Genomic DNA, 20,177 nt, shown 5'->3' with positions numbered 1-20,177 from the left:
GTGGGACATATTGCAAACATAAAAAATAAATTTATTAAATACAAAAAAAAAAAAAAACGAAATATTCAGAATCAAATCAATTGCTCAGTCAGAATCAAAACAACATAATTAGTGATTTTGCTGAAATGAAACAGGAAAATAAATTTTATGGAATAAATTTAATAATTTATGAATTATGCAAGTGTATTTTATTATTCGTCCAAACATCGCCGGCCCATCAAGCACCCAGACATGCTCAATAATTAAATTCAGTCGTCTTTAATATTTTTCCTACTTTCAATTATATAAAATCCATAGCTTTTACACATATTTTTCGATTTTGTCGTCGTTATGAAGGTACATTTTTCAAGGTGGATAAGGGAGGTTTCTTAGCAAACATAACTTCATTTAGACATGTAGTATATAGGCCTCCATTTGTACTCTTGTTCCTATGCCTGCAAATGTCAGGGGAGAACCTATACTAAATCTCATCTTTAGATGTTTTGCTGTTATGATTGGTTTCTACTGGTAGTTTATCTGTTGGATGTCGCGACTTCATGTGTCGATCCAAATCACGGCGTCTAACAAGTATCTTGCCGCAATACGTACACCTATAAGGAGTATCAGTGTCTGAATGCAATCTAACGTGTTTGTTAAGGTTGCTGGGATCGCTAAATGGCCTAAGGCAAAACCGACATTTTAAGGGTTTGTAGCCTGTATGAGTTCTCACGTGAATTTTCAGTCCATATTTTCGTGAGTACATCTTACCACAGTAAACGCACACGTGGCCTTTGGACTTGGTGGCCACATTACGAGAAACCGAAAGGATATCAGCAACAGCTTGCGAGGACGAACCACTTTGATGAGAGAGCTCAAGCGGTCGTTGAGGACTCGAATTGTTTGTGCTTTCCGAAGTTGAATTTTGGAGGGTGTCCAATAGGTGTAAAGTGTTCTGATATTTCGTAGAAGATGGTGCATTTGTTCCTGAAGATGATAGAGAAGAAGATGCTACATAACCAGTCGATAAAATAGTGCTTTGGCTTTTGATAGTTTCTTGACAATTGTAGATATTACCATCATCACAGTGACCTCTACCACTGGACATAAAGCGCACTTCACAGGACACATCTGAGCAACGGTATGGCTCGTCTTTCCTACAAGGCAAGGATGGGAAGCAATAAGGTATCGGCTGGAATAAATACGCCATTCTGGGAACAAAATCGTTTCCGTTATTGATACTCCTAGCTGAACAGTCCAAAATCATGTGCACTTTAAGTGGATTAGGGTCTTGGAATGTGGATCCGCAGTGATGGCACACATACTTGCTGTTACCTAGAACAAGGAAAGACAAACGTTTAGATCCCACTGGAGAATAGTTAAGCGAGGTACTTTTTTTTTCAAAAAAAGTGTTTTTTATTTATGGAGAACATAATAATATGTTATGAATGTGTGTATATGAAGAGGCAGACTTACAAATTTTAAATGAATACCATGGCATCAATAAATACAGTATTATATAGGATTCTGTTACTTAAAATAGTTGTATGCATTCTACCTATTATTTTTTAGGTGTGCATGCTTCTGTATGCATAGTTAGTGGAAAATAATTGGAAACATTCAAATAGATTAATGCCTTGGTTCATATTAAAATGTATCGGGCAGTGGTGGTGAACCTTTTTATGTCCGCGTGCCAAAAACTTACAAATCAAGTTGCTGACGTGCCCGGCACGTCAGCAACTAAATAATACAACACTAATTAACATTAATTAATACAAAATTAATTGCAGAATTTTATTGAGACAAGTTTAAAAATTAATATAGAATTTCATAATAATGAACACATAAGTTGACATACACAGTGTCGTATACAAATCAATATTAACTTATTATCAATTTATCAATATCAATATATTAATTTATTAATGAGATTTTTGCTGTTGTACATTAGATGCCAAATGCTTTATATCAGGTTCATATTTTGTCACTGTTAGTAATACACACGCCGAATGAGATTCATCAGTCATTCTGTTTCTTAAACTGTCTTTTATAAAATTCATTTCGAAAAATAATGACTCACAAGCATATGTAGAGGAGAAAATTGATAATATAGCCATCGCTAGTTTTTTTTAAACAACAAAAGTTTTCAGGAATGGCATTCCAGGTTTTCAATATTTCCTCTTCTGCATTCTTTTTAATTGCGCCCAATAATCGATCATTTTCCATTATTTCCAAGTCATTTCTCAAATCGACAAACTTTTGTTTCCATATAGAACTAGATTGAAAATAATCGATCGTTTTCCATTATTTCCAAGTCATTTCTCAAATCGACAAACTTTTGTTTCCATATAGAACTAGATTGAAAATCGATTAGTTGCATTTCTATATCTTCGAAATTCAGCCACTCGAAAATCTCCAAATTGAGTCCGAATGCAAAATAAATTTTGATGTCTCTGCAAATTGCCTGAACTGCGTAAATCTTGAAGAAAATTCGTTGATTATCGACTGAATAACTGTAGAACACTTTTGTCAATTTAACTTCATCTGTTTTTTCATGGGATTCTAGATCTACAAAGATTTTTTGTATTTGGAAAATATCGGAAGGTATTGGAAATGACGTCACGATTAAAAATTGGTAATTTAGTTTCGAATGCTTTGATTAAATCAAACATGACAATAATTGTCTTGCTAACACCTTGTTTAACATTTAATTCATTTAAATGTAAATACAAATCAGTAAAAAAAACATTAATTTCGAAAGCCATTCGACGTTCATTAATTGATTGTATTTTTCAATGATTTTCTCATTATGTAAAAAAAGTCTGACTTCATCTAAACACTCAACAAATCTTTGAAGTACTTTCCCACGAGTTAACCATCGGACGTTGTTGTACATAAGTAAACCATTGTACACCGAGTTTACCTCACTTAATAATTCTATAAATTTTCGTTTATTTAAAGCGCGTGCCGATATAAAATTGACCAATTTTGTTACAATGCTCATAATATCTTCCAGTGGCTTGAAACTAGCCTTTGCGCATAAAACCTGTTGATGTATAATACAATGAAAACTCAGAATTGACGAACCCATTTTCCTCTTCAGTCATACTGCGAGCACCATCAGTAGTTACTGATACAATTTTGGAGGGATCTATATCTCTTTCACCAAGTGCATTTACAACTGCGTTGCAAGTATCTATTCCTTTTGTTGTTGTTGCTAATGATGTTAAATTATCAATTCTTCTTTGATGTTATTCCCAACATAACGAATAAAAATTGCTAAACGAGCTGATCCAGTTATGTCAGTACTCTCATCAAGACAAAGAGAAATTAAACCAGAAGATTTTATATCTATTTTTTGCTGACGAGTTATATTTTTAGCCATTTCTATGATTCTGTCTTTCACCGTGTTTCTAGCCAAAGGCATAGCTTTTATCCTTTGAATAATTTTACCTTGTTTTCAAAATCTTCAAAGAGAACTGGTGCGCATTTTGGCCATGCCTCTTTTATATATTCCCATCACTAAAAAGAAGTTGCGACTCCCAAAATTTTGTTTTATTTAATTTTTTTGGTGGAATGGTTCTTTGGTTCAAAAAGGTTCCCGACCCCTGCTCTAGCGGCTAAGGCAACTCGTAGTATGGCGGCGAGTGTATTCCCTTAAGCTCTCTGATCAAATTTCGCAAGAAACGTGTATAGTTTCTGTAGTCGGCTTTGAAATAATGTTGGATTTAATATCCACTTAATTTATATAATTTTGTATCGCCGATGTGAATCCTTTTGACTATTTATTTTAGTAAATAAGTATTAATAATTAATTATGGCATAATCATAAAGAGTATTAATACACTTAATGTATACGGTGTAGCATGTCGACAAATATAAAAGTACGCATTTAAATTAGTTACCAATCACAGAACTAATGCTACAATATTGTAGTTTCCTCTGGCCAACATCATTAAATTAACTTCTGGTAAGTTTCATTGACATATCCCATTCTGATCACCAAAAATTTATAATATTATTCAGTATTAAAATAGATTATTGTATTATTAAATTGATTTTAACGATGTTGGTTTGAAAAAAAAAATGGCAGTGAGAAAAATATTTATGCATTGTAACTCACCAATAGAAGTCAGCGGAACAGGGGAAGCAGCAGAAGGATGTCGACTTGTTGGCAAACGCTTACCGTCGAATATAACTTGCCCTCGCGTATAACTGGTACCCTTGATTTCACTTTACGAAAAAAGACATTAAAAGGTTTTGCATATATACCTCCCACACAAAAAACAACACGCCCTCCCACCAGCCATTATATACTGTAGATGCAAGAAAAAAAAATTGTTTTATTGTATCCCTGAATAAGGTACAGAGGCTTTTGCAGTCTGTGTAATATATTTCTCATTAGTTTTCAGACATTCAGTCGCGAATGTCTGAAAACTAAGAAATATATAGTGAATGTTGTTATGACAGTTGCAGATGTTATGGAATTCGGTTGAAGAGAATTAGCATTTCAACTCAAAAATTGTCGGTTCCATTTGTCTTTGGGTCGCCTGATCTTTTGTTAATACCGCACCAATCAAATTCATGTCTTCATAGCTGCTCTCTCCTGTAAAACAAAATTTAACTTGTACGTATTGTAGCAATTAAAAAAAAGGCTGAATAATTTATAAGCGTATAAAAGGATATCACATTTAAATCGTTGACGTGCCAGCAAAATTTTCAGGCGTGCCACAGGTTTGCCACCACTGGTATAGGGTATAAAACATGATATTGGTAGTCTTCCACATATTTCGCTGTCTTGTCACAGATGAGTATTTCAAAGAAACCAATGTATTTCTGTTGCAACATCATGCGCACTGATTGGGATAACACCTGTTAATAACGCAGTGCCTGCGCATCACTGATATCTTGTGATCTCCGACATTTTCGATGCATTTCTCCATGGATTTCCGCCTGGGGTGTTGCAGTTACATCATAAACGATAAACTCCAGGGTGTTTCGAATGACTGTCTATTCTTAATGGATCGAATTTTAAGGATTTCATTATAATGAAAGGGGTGAAATAAGCCTGTAGAAATGGCGTCGCATCCATAGTGCTAAGCCACCAGGAGAGATGATTATATGTTCGATTCTAGTCGCTGACTAAGGAAGCTTTATCTAAGTTTTTTTCAATGGTTCCCGAGTAATTTACTCTGGGGAAAAAAGTTATAGTTTTCCAAACGATTCAGTTAGTTCTAAATCTAAGAATGGAAACAACCAATATTCCAATGTAAACTTTACATTGGGATGTTGATTGTTGAGGTATCTGAAGATCGTATATGTATAACCGATTTCAGAAGTTTAGGGAGAAACAACTATTCTGGAAAAATTCCTAATAAAATATTTTTTAACGATGAAAAGACAGTTAAAATAAAGCTTACATTCTAATTAATCTTAGATACATTAGTGTTTGTTGCTGTCATCGGGATCTTTGGTTACTTTATGGGGGAAAAAAGTGCGAATTACTTATTGATCTTTGGCACAAGCAAATAAGGTTTTCTCTCCGAGAAACTCGGGTTTTTAATCATTTAACTTAAAAAACCGGCTAGAACCCACATTATTTCAGACTATGTAGTATTAAGTTTAGAAATTATAACGAGATGGTGATATTGATCTGCTGTACTCTCCTCTTCAGATGCTTAGTAACACTCGTTGATTGCATTGAGTCGGTTATCATTGAGGACTACGGTATTTTTAGAACATCAACAAATACTGTATATGTTGCTACACCAAGCGCAGAAATTTGCGGGGGAAAATCCATTTATACAAGCAAAAAATGTACTTAGTTTTTAAAAAATACTCCAGTGCGATTTGTATTTTACGTTTTATTTAGTAGGACGCATTTAGTGCAGAAGAATAAAATATTCATATACCTTGCAAACTATTAAGTCAGAATTACAGCACTGATAATTTTCAGTTGTTTTACTAATTCTGATAACTGCAAGAGATATGGCAACGTTTCGTTTCGTTTCTTTTTTCCATTTCCGACACTGTGTCCAAAGCCGTCCATTGTCGTACTGAGGTAAGTAGGGTACATTATCGATGAGGCACTTCTGCATCATGTCATCCCGCTAAAATAAAAAGGCAAGCGTTGGTTTTTCAGTGATTTCTAACTGCAGTTTCGCTCTCACTACTTGCATTTCTATCCTAGGTACAAGAATATGCGCAGCGAAAATATCAGCACGCTACAATGACGTCATCATAATCCTATTAAGCACTGATTTGATGAGTGAAGTTATAAAGGAGCAGGGCCGACTCTAGCCTAGGGGCGCAATGGCTTTGGGGTACCAACATCGTAAAAAAAAGTAATAGCATCAAAGAGGACCAGAGAGCCTAAGCGTACGAGCAGTACCCTCCCAAAATGCTCTATACGCACTTTTTTTGGCAATAACTATAAACTGCTAATTATATATTGCGTTTTATCCTTTATCCAAGTGTTAACAAAGTTTGCACCTGAAGTACTTTCAGGACTGGGGCAACTCGTGGTTGAGGTGCTATAAGTTCTCATCACTTGCCTTAGTAACCCATAATGCAAAGCACATCTCCTTGCGGACATGTATAATGCTATGCACTAAAGGAAGGGGCCACTATCCAGACCGGTTTCGACCTTTATTGAGGTCTCGTCAGTGGGAGCCAGACCCAGAGGTGGTGATATTAAGGTGGAAGTAATGGAAAAGTCATATTTACCTATACGGGTTGCCAAAAAAGGTGTCACACCCTATTATTAAAATTCTCTGGATTAGAGATAAGTTTATGGAAGTTTTTTCACTTGGGTATGCTACTAATTATATATTGCATTATGGGAGATACTAAGGCAAGTGATGGGAACTTATACCATCTTTATCACGAGTTGCCCGAGTCCTGAAAGTACTTCAGGTGCAAACTTTGTTAACACTTGGATAAAGGATAAAACCCAATATATAATTAGTAGTATAGCCAATTGAAACTTCCATAAACTATAAACTGCTTTTAACAATAAAGAATTTAATTGTATCTGTCTTGTCTTAAAATGCGTTGATAAAACTGGATAGGGGGCGCCACATACTCTCAAGCCGGCACTGTAAAGGAGTAAGCACCAACAACAAAAAAGAGAAATACAAGATATGATAATATGAGTGTGATATGAAAGAAAGTTCATATTATGTTGATCATAAAGGAAAGTCTATTTTTTGGGGGCTTTCATTTGCCTCTGTTACTAGTGCAGAGGTGGCCAACTACGCGTTCTTTTGCAGCCAAAACACTTCTGGTAAGACTTAGAAAAGCAGCAACCTTTGATCGATGCGATGGTACAAGAGAAAGTGAGTGTGCGCATGGCGAGGTTGTAACGAGCTTGTAAGAACTGCTTTGACTAATAACGCACCTAATTTTAAGGAGCTTGCTAAGAAAATTGATACGAGGAAGGTCTCTACTAGTAAATAAGTAACTAAAAGTATTGTGTTTCGACATTAAAATTATTCTGATTGTTCAAAGTAAACTTAATTTAATTTGTTTCGAATTAAACTTTTTTATTACAGTAATTTTTATTAGGTTTTTGTCTCTCTCTTTTTTTTTTTTTTTTTAATTTTGTTCCTCTTTTTTGTTTATTTTTTTCTGGTAGATCGTAAAGAGCCACGTTGTGGCCACCCCTGCTATAGTAACAGAGGAAAATGAAAGCCCAAAAAATAGACTTCCTTTTATGAACAACCTACTGTAGCATAAGCAAATTGTCGTATTCTTATACTTACATATTGCTTTATGTTCAGTGCGGTACTAAACATATAATAAAGTGTGGTTCATTTTGTTACTTTTTTATTATTATTCATGAAGACATCTTCAAATTAAAAATAGTGCTGCTGTTCACAACGTGGTGTATCATACACCACTTGATACTATGGGTAAAATTACTAGTGTCTCATTCTCCTCTAAATACAACTGTACTGTATATTAAAGCTAAAACAGAAATAAATACTAATTGTTGTAAAATAAGTAAACGCTTAAAATAGCAGAATTGACGATAAGCTTCATAAAAATACTACGTACCTTGTATATTGATGGGTGAAAGAAATGGGACTTCAAGTTCGTTGAGAAGATTTGAGCTGAACCATACAAGAAGCTCCTGGCCTATCTTAATCTCGCGGGTGGTCTGAAGATAAACTTCGCGTGAATGCACGACTAACTCAACATTTTGTTCCTGGCAATCACGAGCCACACGAATTAATGCAGCCCAAGAAGAAGTCAATGTTTCATCGGTAGGTTTTAATTGGCCGTTGTCGTGTACTACCTACAATAAAAAATAAAAAAAAGGTTAGAATTAGTGCAAGAGTGTTGCACAATTTGGTATAGAATTATCCGAGATCGTAACTTATCTCAAATATTCTTAATTTTATCTTTATGTGAATATTTAGGTGATGTTCCCAATTGCATTACATCAATATGTAATGCAATATGCGTATCAATATTTCAGTATTCAATATTTGCATCAACTTTTTTTTTTTTATTCTGTCCGCTGATGCTCGTGAAACATTAGCAATTGATGCTATCTTCCTTTGAGAATGTTCAATATTCATTAAGAGGGTTTGTATTTCTGAAATTTTCATTGCAGAAAGATCTTTGGCCTTGCTCATGGTAAAAATGTCAAAAAAAAAAAAGAATAAAAAAATCATAAAATAACACAATACAACACTTATATTCAAATCTTGAAATAAACTACTTACCTTTAAAATATTATAAGAACATTCCAAAAGTAATTAAAATGCTTGAATAACCTCAATAACTTATAAATAAACGCAACTAAACAAGATGACTGTCAAGCGGTCGCTGAGAATCTAAACACAAAATGGCGTCCGTTAAACAGTACAGTATTGTCAACTCTATATTTAAAATCAGTAAGTAATTATTTAATAAAAAAATATAAAGAACTTCGTGTAACCAGGTTTTCGTTTATTATAACTGGTTAAAGTGTAAAATTGTTACTGTAATTTATGGAGGGGGCTCTAATAATATGATCACCCACTGTACTTTTCTATCTGATCGCTAACGAGTGTGTTAGCTTCTTATCAGTGGCAGCTCGTGGCTTGAAATCGTGAGGGTGCTGCAACTTTCGAAATATACATACACACTGTAAGCACAGTGTATACGTGTTTGGATAAAATATCAAAATTATGGTAAAAAATAAACATGAAAAAATATTGTTTATTATCGATCAAATTATACAGTTTGGTATAATTCAAAATTACTTAAAAATAAAATATATTCTTGTTTTGTTTCATGAAAAAAATATTGTTTATTATCGATAAAATTATACAGTTTAGTATAATTCAAAGTTACTTAAAAATAAAATCCATTATCATAACCCCAATAATATTCTAAAATAAAAACTATAACCAATATTATGTCTTTAATTGTAATGTCCAAATATTTAAAGAGACGGAGTAAACACGATAAGCACTACGAACACTCGACTACTGTCGCAAACTGCATATAAACAACAGTGGAACTGCGCGACGGACAGTGCTGCATTACGCTAATAGCTCGCATTTCACTAAGATGTGCATATGCTTGCGGCCGTAGCAAATACTATCAATATGAACACTGGTAAACCCAGTGCTGCTAGCGTCCTTCGCCCTCTTAAGTGCTACAAGATGGATTTTAATTATTTTTTATACACAATAAGAGAATTGTATAGGATCGTTGATGATAAAATTAAATATTACAAGCAAATATAAATAAATTAATTTATATATTTATATATCGAGAAAAATTGGGGATACTGCATTTCCGGAGTGCCCATGCACGAGTCGCTCCTGGTTGTACCTTATTTTTACTAAACAAAAGAAAAGTTGCGCGGATCATTGAAACTAAGTTTTGAAAGCATTTATATCTAAAACATCAGACTTCTCAAACTAAAACTGTTTGACCTAATATATATTTAGTTAAGTATGAACCCAAATTACTGTTCCTTCTGAAAATATCCTCTTGTATTATTGCATGCATGCTTTTCTATTCGTTGATATTTCACAGTTAAGGTAATTAATAAAAGTTAGTTTTTGCAGTTCACCACGTCCTTAGGGTGAATTTGAGAATAAGAAAATAAGATCCCCTAAAGATTGCTCTATTTGTAAAAAGAGTTACACTAGCGAAACTCTTTTAAAACTTTTAGTTTTGGGACTTTATTTTTTTAAAACTTGTTAGGTAATTTTTGGAAAAAACTTCTGACAATTTTTATTTTTAATTTTTCGAAGAAAAAAATAAACATTTGGCATTAACACTTTTTTAAAAATAAAAATCGATGTTGTTAACTTAATGAAATAAACAAATGTAAGGTGAAAAGAAATATGCGTATTTGGTAAGTGAAAAATACGATCTCTCTCTCTCTCTCTCTCTGTCTGTCTCTCTTTCAGAATGCATATCATTATTATTGTTATTACTATATTATTATTATTATTATTATTATTATTATTATTATTATTATTATTATTATTATTATTACGTGACACCTCCATGATTTCAGTATTCTTGTCGATAAAAATGAATGTACTGTAAAAATGCCAGTTAAGGGAGGAAATTATACAGCTAATGGCTTTATTCAAAGTTTAAATGTCATGGCATCATTTACGCAATGACAATACCTTAAATTTCTCTAAATAACTCTGGCGCTAGCTACATTTCTTAATGAGATTTTTCAATAAGCGCATGCTCAGTTCAGATATCTCGTTTAGTACCGAGGGTGGACTTATTGTTTTCAACTTTTTGTTAATTTTATATGTATTTTTTATTTATGTTTTACATAATCCGGAAATCTTGCTTTACAAACCAAACATGGGACTTTTTAAGTCGTTTCAGAACTCCAGTTAAGGGGGGGGGGGGTGAAGGATGGCGTCTTACACCATTCTGTCATCATATATATGATGGCAGAATGGTCAGCTGATTTATATATAATATATATAAATCAGCTGACGCCTTTTATTTTTTTATAGGGAGTAGGCGAGGCCTTTTAACCATATTTAGCTTTTGTACACTGAACGGGCAGTTCACTCTCTCTCCACTAGTTGCCAATCAGAGATTGCTAGCCCATGTATTATGTCATTAATTATAGGCGCCACCGATATATATATATATATATATATATATATTTTTTTTTTTTTTCTATTATCTTTCTTTCTATTTCATCGTAGCAAAGGAAAATGTTATTAGACTTGTCCCATAGGACTTCATGGCTAAGGTTTTCTTCATTAGAATCGGCCGAGAACAGAACATGACTAGACGAAATACTGGCTCACGTTCTCCTGTAATTGACGTCTATCTTATGTTCTTCAATGCGTAACTCGATCGATTTCTTCGTTTGGCCAAAGTATGGTATATCACAGTTGCACCAAATCTGGTAAACACCGGGATATTTAAGGTTGTGATGTCTTGGTTTCGGACGGCTCACTAAGGAGCGGATTTTTGGAAGAGGAGTAAATGAATTTCTTATGTGTATTTCCTAAGAACCTTGGCCAATTTGGCTGAGACAGAGCTTATGTATGGTATAGAAACATTACCTTTCACCCTATTGGTCTCTTCATTATTGCGAGCGGGTGGATTTAATAGGAAGAATTTGTCAATTGTTTTTTTGTGAATAACCATTTAGTTGAAAAGTAGACCTGAGAAAATTGAGTTCTTTATTAAGTTCTATCTCATCACCAGGAAGAGTGCGAGCACGATGGCCCAGTGTAGAAATGATTCCAAACTTTCGAGGAGGATAGATTGACCGTGGAGATGTCTGTTGGTGTGGGTAGCTTTTCTGTAAATCGCGATTTTTAATTTCTCTGAGGAACGGGTCAGTTTGATGTCCAAAAAAGGAAGAGATCCATTAGATTTTATGTTCGGATGTTGATTATTTAGATGTTCTAGGAAGTTCAGAAGAGATTCACAGCCATGGCTCCAAATCAGGAAAATGTCTTCAATATATCTTTTCCAAATTATTGGTTTTAAAGGATAAGAAGAGATGGCTTTAACATCCAGATCTTCTAAATAGATGTTCTCAAGTACAGGTGAGAACGGATTACCCATTGCAAGGCCATAATTATGTTTATAGATGGTTTCCTGAAACTTAAAGTATCCCGAGTGGATGCAATGAGTAAGGTCATGATCTTTTTAGATAATTTATCTTCGAGTAGTACAAGAACAACTGTGGCGTTGCCTTTATCCACGGGAAGAATAATTATATTTTTGTTGTTTTGTAACCTCTTAAGAGCTTGTCGTTCCGATGGAGAGATATTGTGTGTAGAGGTTTGGCGTTATTGATGATAAAAATGGATTCAATACGGAGTAGGTTTGCCTCTTGGGTTGGAAGAAAGGAGGTAGCTTTTTCGATCTTTGTAAGTAATAATTCTTTAGGAATAGATCTAAGAAATAAAACAAAATTTAGGCCTTTACTGAGGACACTTTTCTCTGCATCGGAAAGATTATGACTTGATTTGTTAATAACAACTTTGTCGGGATGGAGGTGTAGTTTCTAAGAAGTTGAATTTCTTTGTATTTGTTTAAGGGCTTCGAATTTTCTAATAAGTTTCATTTTATTGTCATTTTGAATTCTGGCGGCTTGAGATTCACTTATCACTTTAAGAAGATTGCAACTGTCACTGTCTAGAGATTGTTGAATTTTTTGAGATAACGTGTTTTTTTTTACTAAATAAAAAAGCCAGAGTGCGTTTAGTATCAAATATCCTCTCGGCGAGAAGATCTAACTTTTCTCTATGATAAATCCTTTTAGCTCGTTCCGTTTTAATGTTTTCTTTAAAAGATATAAACTTAGGAAACACGGTGTGGAATTTACAGCGCTTGGGAAACACTAACCTGTTGATATTCAGGCCTATCCTCTTCAAGGTTTTGTTTCGTGTATAAAATATATTATTATTAAGGAAGATGAAATCAGGGCTAGTTTTGATATAGTCGCCTTATCTACCAATGTTTCTATGGAGGAAGTTCTTGTACTACTCAAAGATAAATTATTTAAAAAGATCATGGCCTTACTTACTCATTGCATCCACTCAGGATACTTTAAGTTTCAGCACACCATCTGTAAACAATTTCTCAATCCCCTACATCTCAACAACAACCTGAGTTACAACCTTCCAGCCTGTCATTGTGCTACGATCAAATACTGGCTTTCGCGAGATGCTATACGCATGCATACGCCGAATAATGAAGCCAACGTGAGAACAGTTTTGATTGGGCAGACTTCAACATTGAAATATACAGCAATCCCTGGATTAGTGCGCCTAATGCGTTCTTTAAAACAGGCGCACTAATCGAATATAATAACCTATGGAAAAATGTATAATTCGTTCCTCAGATTTCTTTTTTGAGCCTTATTTTTTTTTATAAAAGAATTAACCCCTTAACGTACCAATTAAAAATCAGAAAGCGGGCGTTTTTCTGCCAATTTTTTTTGGCGACTTTTGGGCGAGGGTGATTTGCTGGATCAAATTCATCATTATTTGAAAAATAATGACGAATTTGTGCAAACGCAAACGAAATAGCCGATACACGCCGTTGGCAACTTTTCTCGGTTGAAAGGAAATAGGCACAAGATTGTCTAGCGTCTATATTCGGTTGTATTTATATGTGAAACCAAAATTCAAAATCAATTTTGGTGCAATAAACAAAAGACGTGTCATAGACGTCTTTGTATGTTAAGGGGTTAAGGTATGTCTTAGGGCATACTTAAAGGAAAGACAATAAAACATATTCAGAATATAAATTTTATTATTCTACTTCTTCACAAAGAATTGAGCTAACGTAGTTTGGCGGGCATTTTGTTTCTTTTTTTCATACAACCGACGGTATGGCCCTATTGCCTCTTCTACTCTTCTGCAAATTTTACTGCTGCTCTCTTCACCAGGGTCAGCCTCTAAGCATTGCTGCTTAAAAACTTCGATTGTACGAAAAAGTATTTTCAATTTGTTTCTGTGAAATCTCTTTTGGCTGACTATCAGTGGCTAAATTTTCTTCATATTCTTCGGGGTCTTCCCGCTGCGCATCGAAATTTAGCAGGTCAGAATCACTCAATTCTTCAGAATGAGATTTAATTAACTCTTGGACGTTATCATTGAAGGAGAGAAAGAAATGAAGGACGTACGAATTATTCGTTAACATTCGAAATCACGTGCTTTATAGATAAAATTGTCCAACTGTTATACAAGCAAAATAGTTACCACTTTAAAAACTACAATGATCATAAAAGAGAAGTTAATTTTCCGACTTGTAATAATAAACAACTCATCCCAGAAGACGGATTGATTACCCTATCATCGGAATGGATTCTCCTTTTTGTGACATGCGCAGAAGTGTCGAAGGGTCTCGAATCTGTGGGCGTACTATAGCAGACAATATAAATTTTATTGGTAAAAATTTGGAACACAGTATGCATAGTGTACATGGAAGTTTTAATTTTTTTTTAAATCTGTAGCATTTATTTTTGAGATGTATATAGGCGCACTAATCGAATTTGGGTATCGAAAAAAACTGACGCACTAATCGGGGCGCATTCATCAAGGGATTACTGTATGATGTTTACAATTATTTCCTGAATGTTTTACTGGTTATTTCCTTTATGTTTTACTGATTGTTTCTTTTGTAATGTGCACCTGAAGAAGGCTGGTACAAGCTGAAACCAGTTGTGCTATTATATAGCACAGTTGTGTTATATATATATATATATATATATATATATATATATATATATATATATATATAGTTGTATATATATATCTTAAAGGATGCTAAGAAATTATATACTTAGTTTTAATCCTTTTTCCCAAGGAAGCAAACAATGTTTTGCTAGTGAAATAGAGGCTAATGAAATATAGAGGCTAATGACTTCACATTGCTTGTCTTAGTATGTATTCCGTAATGCAAAGCACACATCCTTTCGGATTAAAATCAAATAGATAATTTCTGCCATTGGGCAGAACAACCGCTGAGTAAAATGATCCTTTAGATCGATCGTACTTGCTGAGTTTAGCGTGATCTGGGGGATCGCCTGAGTTTTTGGCGACTTCCCTTCACTTATATAGTGAAACTGGTCTTGGTAATGGCCCTTCCCATTATGCATGGCATTCCACTCTGAAAGGGTGTGTGTGCTTTGCATTATAGGATACATATTATGGCAAGTGATGTGACGTCATTAGCCTCTATATAAAAGTAGTTCAGATGTGAATGTATTTCACGCACAAAACATTGTTTTGCTTCGTTGAATAAAATATTAAAACACTTGGCATCTTTAATGTATAGTAGAACCAAGGTAAAAAAAAAACGGTCCAACATATATATATATATATATATATATATATATATATATATATATATATATATATATATATATATATATATATATATATATATATATATATATATATAGCAATCCCGCGATTAATGCGCACTTGATGAGTGCGTCATTTTTTTTTTCTATACCCAAATTCGATTATTGCGCCGATATACGTCTTAAAAATAAATGTTACAGTTTAAAATATAAAAAAAAAAAAATATGGCTAACTATTTTAAGAAAATTACTCACCAGGATGAAATTATTTAGTTACCGGTTTAAAACATTTTATAAAGTTATTTTTAATGGCATACTACATTATTTCCATGTACGCTATGTTCCAAATTTACCGCCAGTATTTATGTCGTCTGCTAATTACATAGCATTTTGGTGATCATAGCTAGTGCCCTCTTTACAATTGTTTTCCTTACTTTTTTTTTCAAGTATTTTCTCAACCTTTTATCATGAGTAAAAGAATTAGTGAGCAAAAAAGTGGAAGTGTAAAAATGATTCGAAAAGTAATCTGATTGGAAGAAAAACTTGAAATAATAAAGAAAAATTAACAAGCCGAGTCCAGAGCATCGATAGGACAAGAACATAAAAATCGGTGAAATAACTATAAGAGCAATTTTAAACAAAGCTGCTGAATACAGAAAGAAAGGTAAGGCTGCTTCAAGTTCATCATGCATGCATGATTGAATTAGAGAGACTTCTTTATACATGGATCGAAGATTGTAAACAAAAACGGATCCTGCTAAGCTTTAAACCTTATTAAATCAAAAGCATTAAGTCTCTTTGCAACCTTGAAAGAAAGGGCTATCAGTGGTGGAAAAAAAAAAGAAGAATTCCACGCTAGTGCTGGATGGTTTGAGTGTTTCAAAAAGAGAAATAGCCTACGTAATGTTTGAATCACAGGCGAAGCTGCAAGTGCAGATAAGGAGGTGGCCGCAAATTATCCAAAGATTTCGAAGAAAATTGTGGAAGAAGGGGCTATTGTGACCAACAAATACTTAATGTCGATGACACCAGTCTTTTTTTGGAAGCGAATGCCTTCCAAGACTTTTCTGGCCGGGAAGTCGCAAAGTGCAATGAAATTACTGCGAGCAATATGCGAGCCGTTTGGAAGCACATTCTTCCACATGGTGCAAATGATTTTAGAGGCTTTTCAAATGAATCTAAGTTAATTAAATCTCATTCTGAGAAGTTGAATGATTCCGACCTGCTAAATTTAAATACACAGAAGAGTAAGAGGCAATAGGGCCATACTGTCGGTTGTATGAAAAAAAGAAACAAAATGGCCGCCAAACTACGTTAGCTCAATTCTTTGTTAAGAAGCAGAATATTAAATTTATATTCTGAATATGTTTTATTGATTTTCAGCTTCATGATTTTCCTTTAAGTAGGCCCTGAGATATACCCTAATTCTTTTATAAAAAAAACTTAAGCGTCAAAAAAGAAATCTGAGGAAAGAATTATACATTTTCCCATAGGTTATTATATTCGATTAGTGCGTTTGTGATTAATGCGCCTTTTAAAGCACGCATTAGGCGCATTAAGCGAGAGATTGCTGTTATATATATATACGAACAGGAGAACGGGTTATACCGTACATGTGCATACTTCCACGTTTCTCGGTCACAGCTGTGCGAGTAGGAGGAAACGCTATTAAAGTTCCAGGGAAACAGGTCTAGTTATGTAATTAAAAATTATAAATAATTAATAAAAATTACTTCGCAAAACTTAGAGATAGGCATACACTCTGCTTGATTACAATTAGGACGGTGGCGTAGGGCCTCACACGATTCAAAAAATAGCTGATCAGATTTAAGCCTATAGTGCAATGTTTGATGTTGCACTATAGGCTTAAATCAGTTCAATCTCTCCCGGTAGCCAATCAGAGATAGCTGGCCCATGTCTATCACTAATTACAGCAGCCACCAATAAAGAGGCTGGCAAACAAGTGCTGCCATCTCTTGGTACCTAACCATAACAAGATATGTTACTGTCTGAAATAATGTGGGTACTACGGTCAATTTTCTTGAGTTTACGAGACGAAAAACCCGAGTTTCCGGGCTTAAAAACCCGCTTGCCCGTGCCAGAGATCGACTAACTCGGGAATCGGCCGAAGAAAGGCTTAGAAAAAGTTCCTCCAGTCGGCGACTAGACTTGAACTTAAGTCTAACTTCGAGCGACCAAGCGCAGAGGACGCAAGCGCCACTTCCACTGAGCTACACAGGCCTAAAGCTAGATAGGGTATAAAGGTCTCGCCTACTCCCTATAAGGGAATAAAAGGCGTTAGCTGATTTTTTTTTTTTTAGGCGATAGAAAAGAAGAAAACTTCGGGATAGTTTGAAGGTGGTATACACATTATATTTGCAAAGGATCTTTTAGTTCCTTTAAAGTAAGCTATGCCAGATCGTTTTAACGTCAGATTGCAAACTGGCAGGGGGATAATAAGTACAATTATTCTGTGTATGGTAGTTTCGTTATTTATGCATTAATACCGGAAGCTGTAAACGGAAAAACAGTTCCTGTAAAAAATTCAGTATTACCAGCAAAGTTATGATGTATTAGCGTATATCCAGAACTTAATGGGAGTGTATAAGGAGTTAATTTTGTCCTAAAACTGAAGTAGTTCTGTTTCAAATTGAGACCAGATAATATACTGTTAATAAACTTTATGTATGCATACTGTGTGTGTGCACTTAATATGTTAATATAAAATTTATATATGTTAATAATTCAGAAAAAAAAAATAAATCAGCTAACGCCTTTTTTATTCCCGTATTCAATCTCCACTGGTACCCAATCAGAGACAGATGGCCCAAAGCTATCACTAATTAAGCGGTACGCAGTGAAGAGAGACGGCTCAAATGTGGCGCCATCTCGTGGTCCCTAACCCTAAGGCAATATATTTAATGTCTGAAATAATGTGGGTTCTACGGTCGATTTTCTTGAGTTTACAGGACGAAAAACCCGAGTTTCCGGGAGGAAAAACCTGCTTGCCCGTGCCAGAGATCGACTAACTCGGGAACCGGTCGAAAAAAGGCTTAGGAAAATTTCCTCTAGTCGCCGACTAGACTCGAAACGAAGTCTTCCTTCGTTGGGCCAAGCGCGATTGTGTGCAAACGCCACATCCACTGGGCTACACAGGCTCTAATCATGTTAATAATTAAATATATATATTAAGATAGTTTATATATGTTTATTTCTAGACAAAGGCAATGAGCATTGGCTGTGGAAGAAATAATAATAATAATAATAATATATATACTACTACTACTACTGCTAATAATAATAATAATATATATATAGCTTCAGCTTTTCCTCCCACAGCCAAACTAGCCCGTAGAACATAAGCGATTAACAGACATAATACACTGGCCTCCTAGCGTTGGATGCTTTGTCTGTAATTCATAAACAGTTCAGCTTATTTACATAATTGCTTTATGACATCTGAATCCAGTATTCATTCTTTAAAATACTAGTCTAGACTTTCATAAGCCTTAAGCAGGGTATATCTTAAAACCATGACCGCATCCATCTAAAGCCAACTTATCAAACTAAAGTTATATAATTTTGATTGATGCATTTTATTATATTAAATATTATTGTATTAACGAATTTAAAAAATTATGCTCTAAGAAATAAAATAGTAATTAATAATATAATATTAGGGGAAAAAAACGAATACATTCAGATATTTTAAGTCTTAACAACATACGAAGATTGAAAGCTCAAGAAAAACATTAACTTTTCAAATTTTATGGTAAAGGTTATAAAACTAGCTCAATTATCCAGTGCTCTAAGTATAATAATAATAATAATAATAATAATAATAGGCTTCAGATTAACGAAAACGAATAGTCATTTTTATGAATAGCCTGAATATTTGTATATAGTAAAAAAAAAATATTATACATAATATTTTGCTATTTAGAATTTTATTGACTTTTTACACATTTAAGCAAAAGCTGTAAAGTACAGAAAGTTTTAAGGAATTGAACGTTTGGTTCACTTTATTTCGAATAATCATTCCAAGCAGTAGTGTAGCTAAAGCTTTTGCCGCCCGGGGCGGTCCCAGAGTTTCCCGCCTCCTCTCAATACACACCAAAAATACTACAAAAAGTCAAAACGACGACGTATAGGGAAATAAATGAAAACACTATGTTTATTTTTGAAGTAAAACTTTAATTTTAATATTCTAAAATGTTATATTTCTTGCTTTTCTGTTAGCAAAATCGTCGATGACATTGGCAAAGTCTATTTCATAGTAATGTAGGTAATTCTTAATCAAATTTTATTTAGAAAAACTCCTCTCACAACTAGCAACACTTAAAGCAATTGCGAGGAAAATTCGCAGGTATTACAATATTTGGAACTGAGGTCTCGAGACTGTATTTTAGAATTAACTGCAAAAGTTCAAAAAGATTCAAAGTGTCGCCCGGGGCTGACCGCCCCCTCCGCTAGCTACGCCTGTGATTCCAAGAAAATTATAAATTGGATATACTGAACTTTTTTTTAAAGAAATAAGGAACTAACATTCGAGTTATTACTTATCGACTTCCTCGTGTACTGTACTGAAAATTTAAGGTTCTCACCTGCATAATGTACTTGATGGGATACTTGACAAGAAGACCCCTTAAAGCTATCCCTCCTATCTGAGGAAGAGACCTTGTTCCAGAAGGAATTTCACACCCAGCAACAATAGCGCTATCCGAAACTGTCGATGCAATTACAGAATGTCGAAGGATAATTCGTCCATCCACCTGACTTAAGGAATCCATGGTTAGATATCATTCACTTTTCGGTTTCTCTAACCAGTTTATGCGTCCCTACTTTAAAGTCATCGCTTCGCAGTGTGACTCGGGTGTCG

The 20,177-nt window shown here is 34.3% G+C and overlaps 1 protein-coding gene across 1 annotated transcript; it reads right to left on the bottom strand.

Annotated features, from left to right (window-relative positions):
- Nucleotides 1-460: 460 nt before the first annotated feature.
- On the bottom strand, nucleotides 461-20,088 carry LOC150092372 (uncharacterized). Its single transcript, XM_090414854.1, has 3 exons — nucleotides 19,903-20,088; nucleotides 8,035-8,275; nucleotides 461-1,311 (listed from the first exon to the last, which is right to left on the bottom strand). Exons 1-3 carry the CDS (start codon nucleotides 20,086-20,088, stop codon nucleotides 461-463), a joined length of 1,278 nt encoding a protein of 425 aa, XP_090270980.1.
- Nucleotides 20,089-20,177: the final 89 nt, after the last annotated feature.

This window comes from Typopeltis vanoorti, chromosome 26, assembly GCF_054136105.1.
Source record: "Typopeltis vanoorti isolate ZY-2024b chromosome 26, IOZ_Tvanoo_1.0, whole genome shotgun sequence".
Classification (NCBI taxonomy): Eukaryota; Metazoa; Arthropoda; class Arachnida; order Uropygi; family Thelyphonidae; genus Typopeltis; species Typopeltis vanoorti.
Note: the sequence above shows the minus strand (reverse complement) of the source record. Positions and strands in the feature narration are given on the sequence as shown.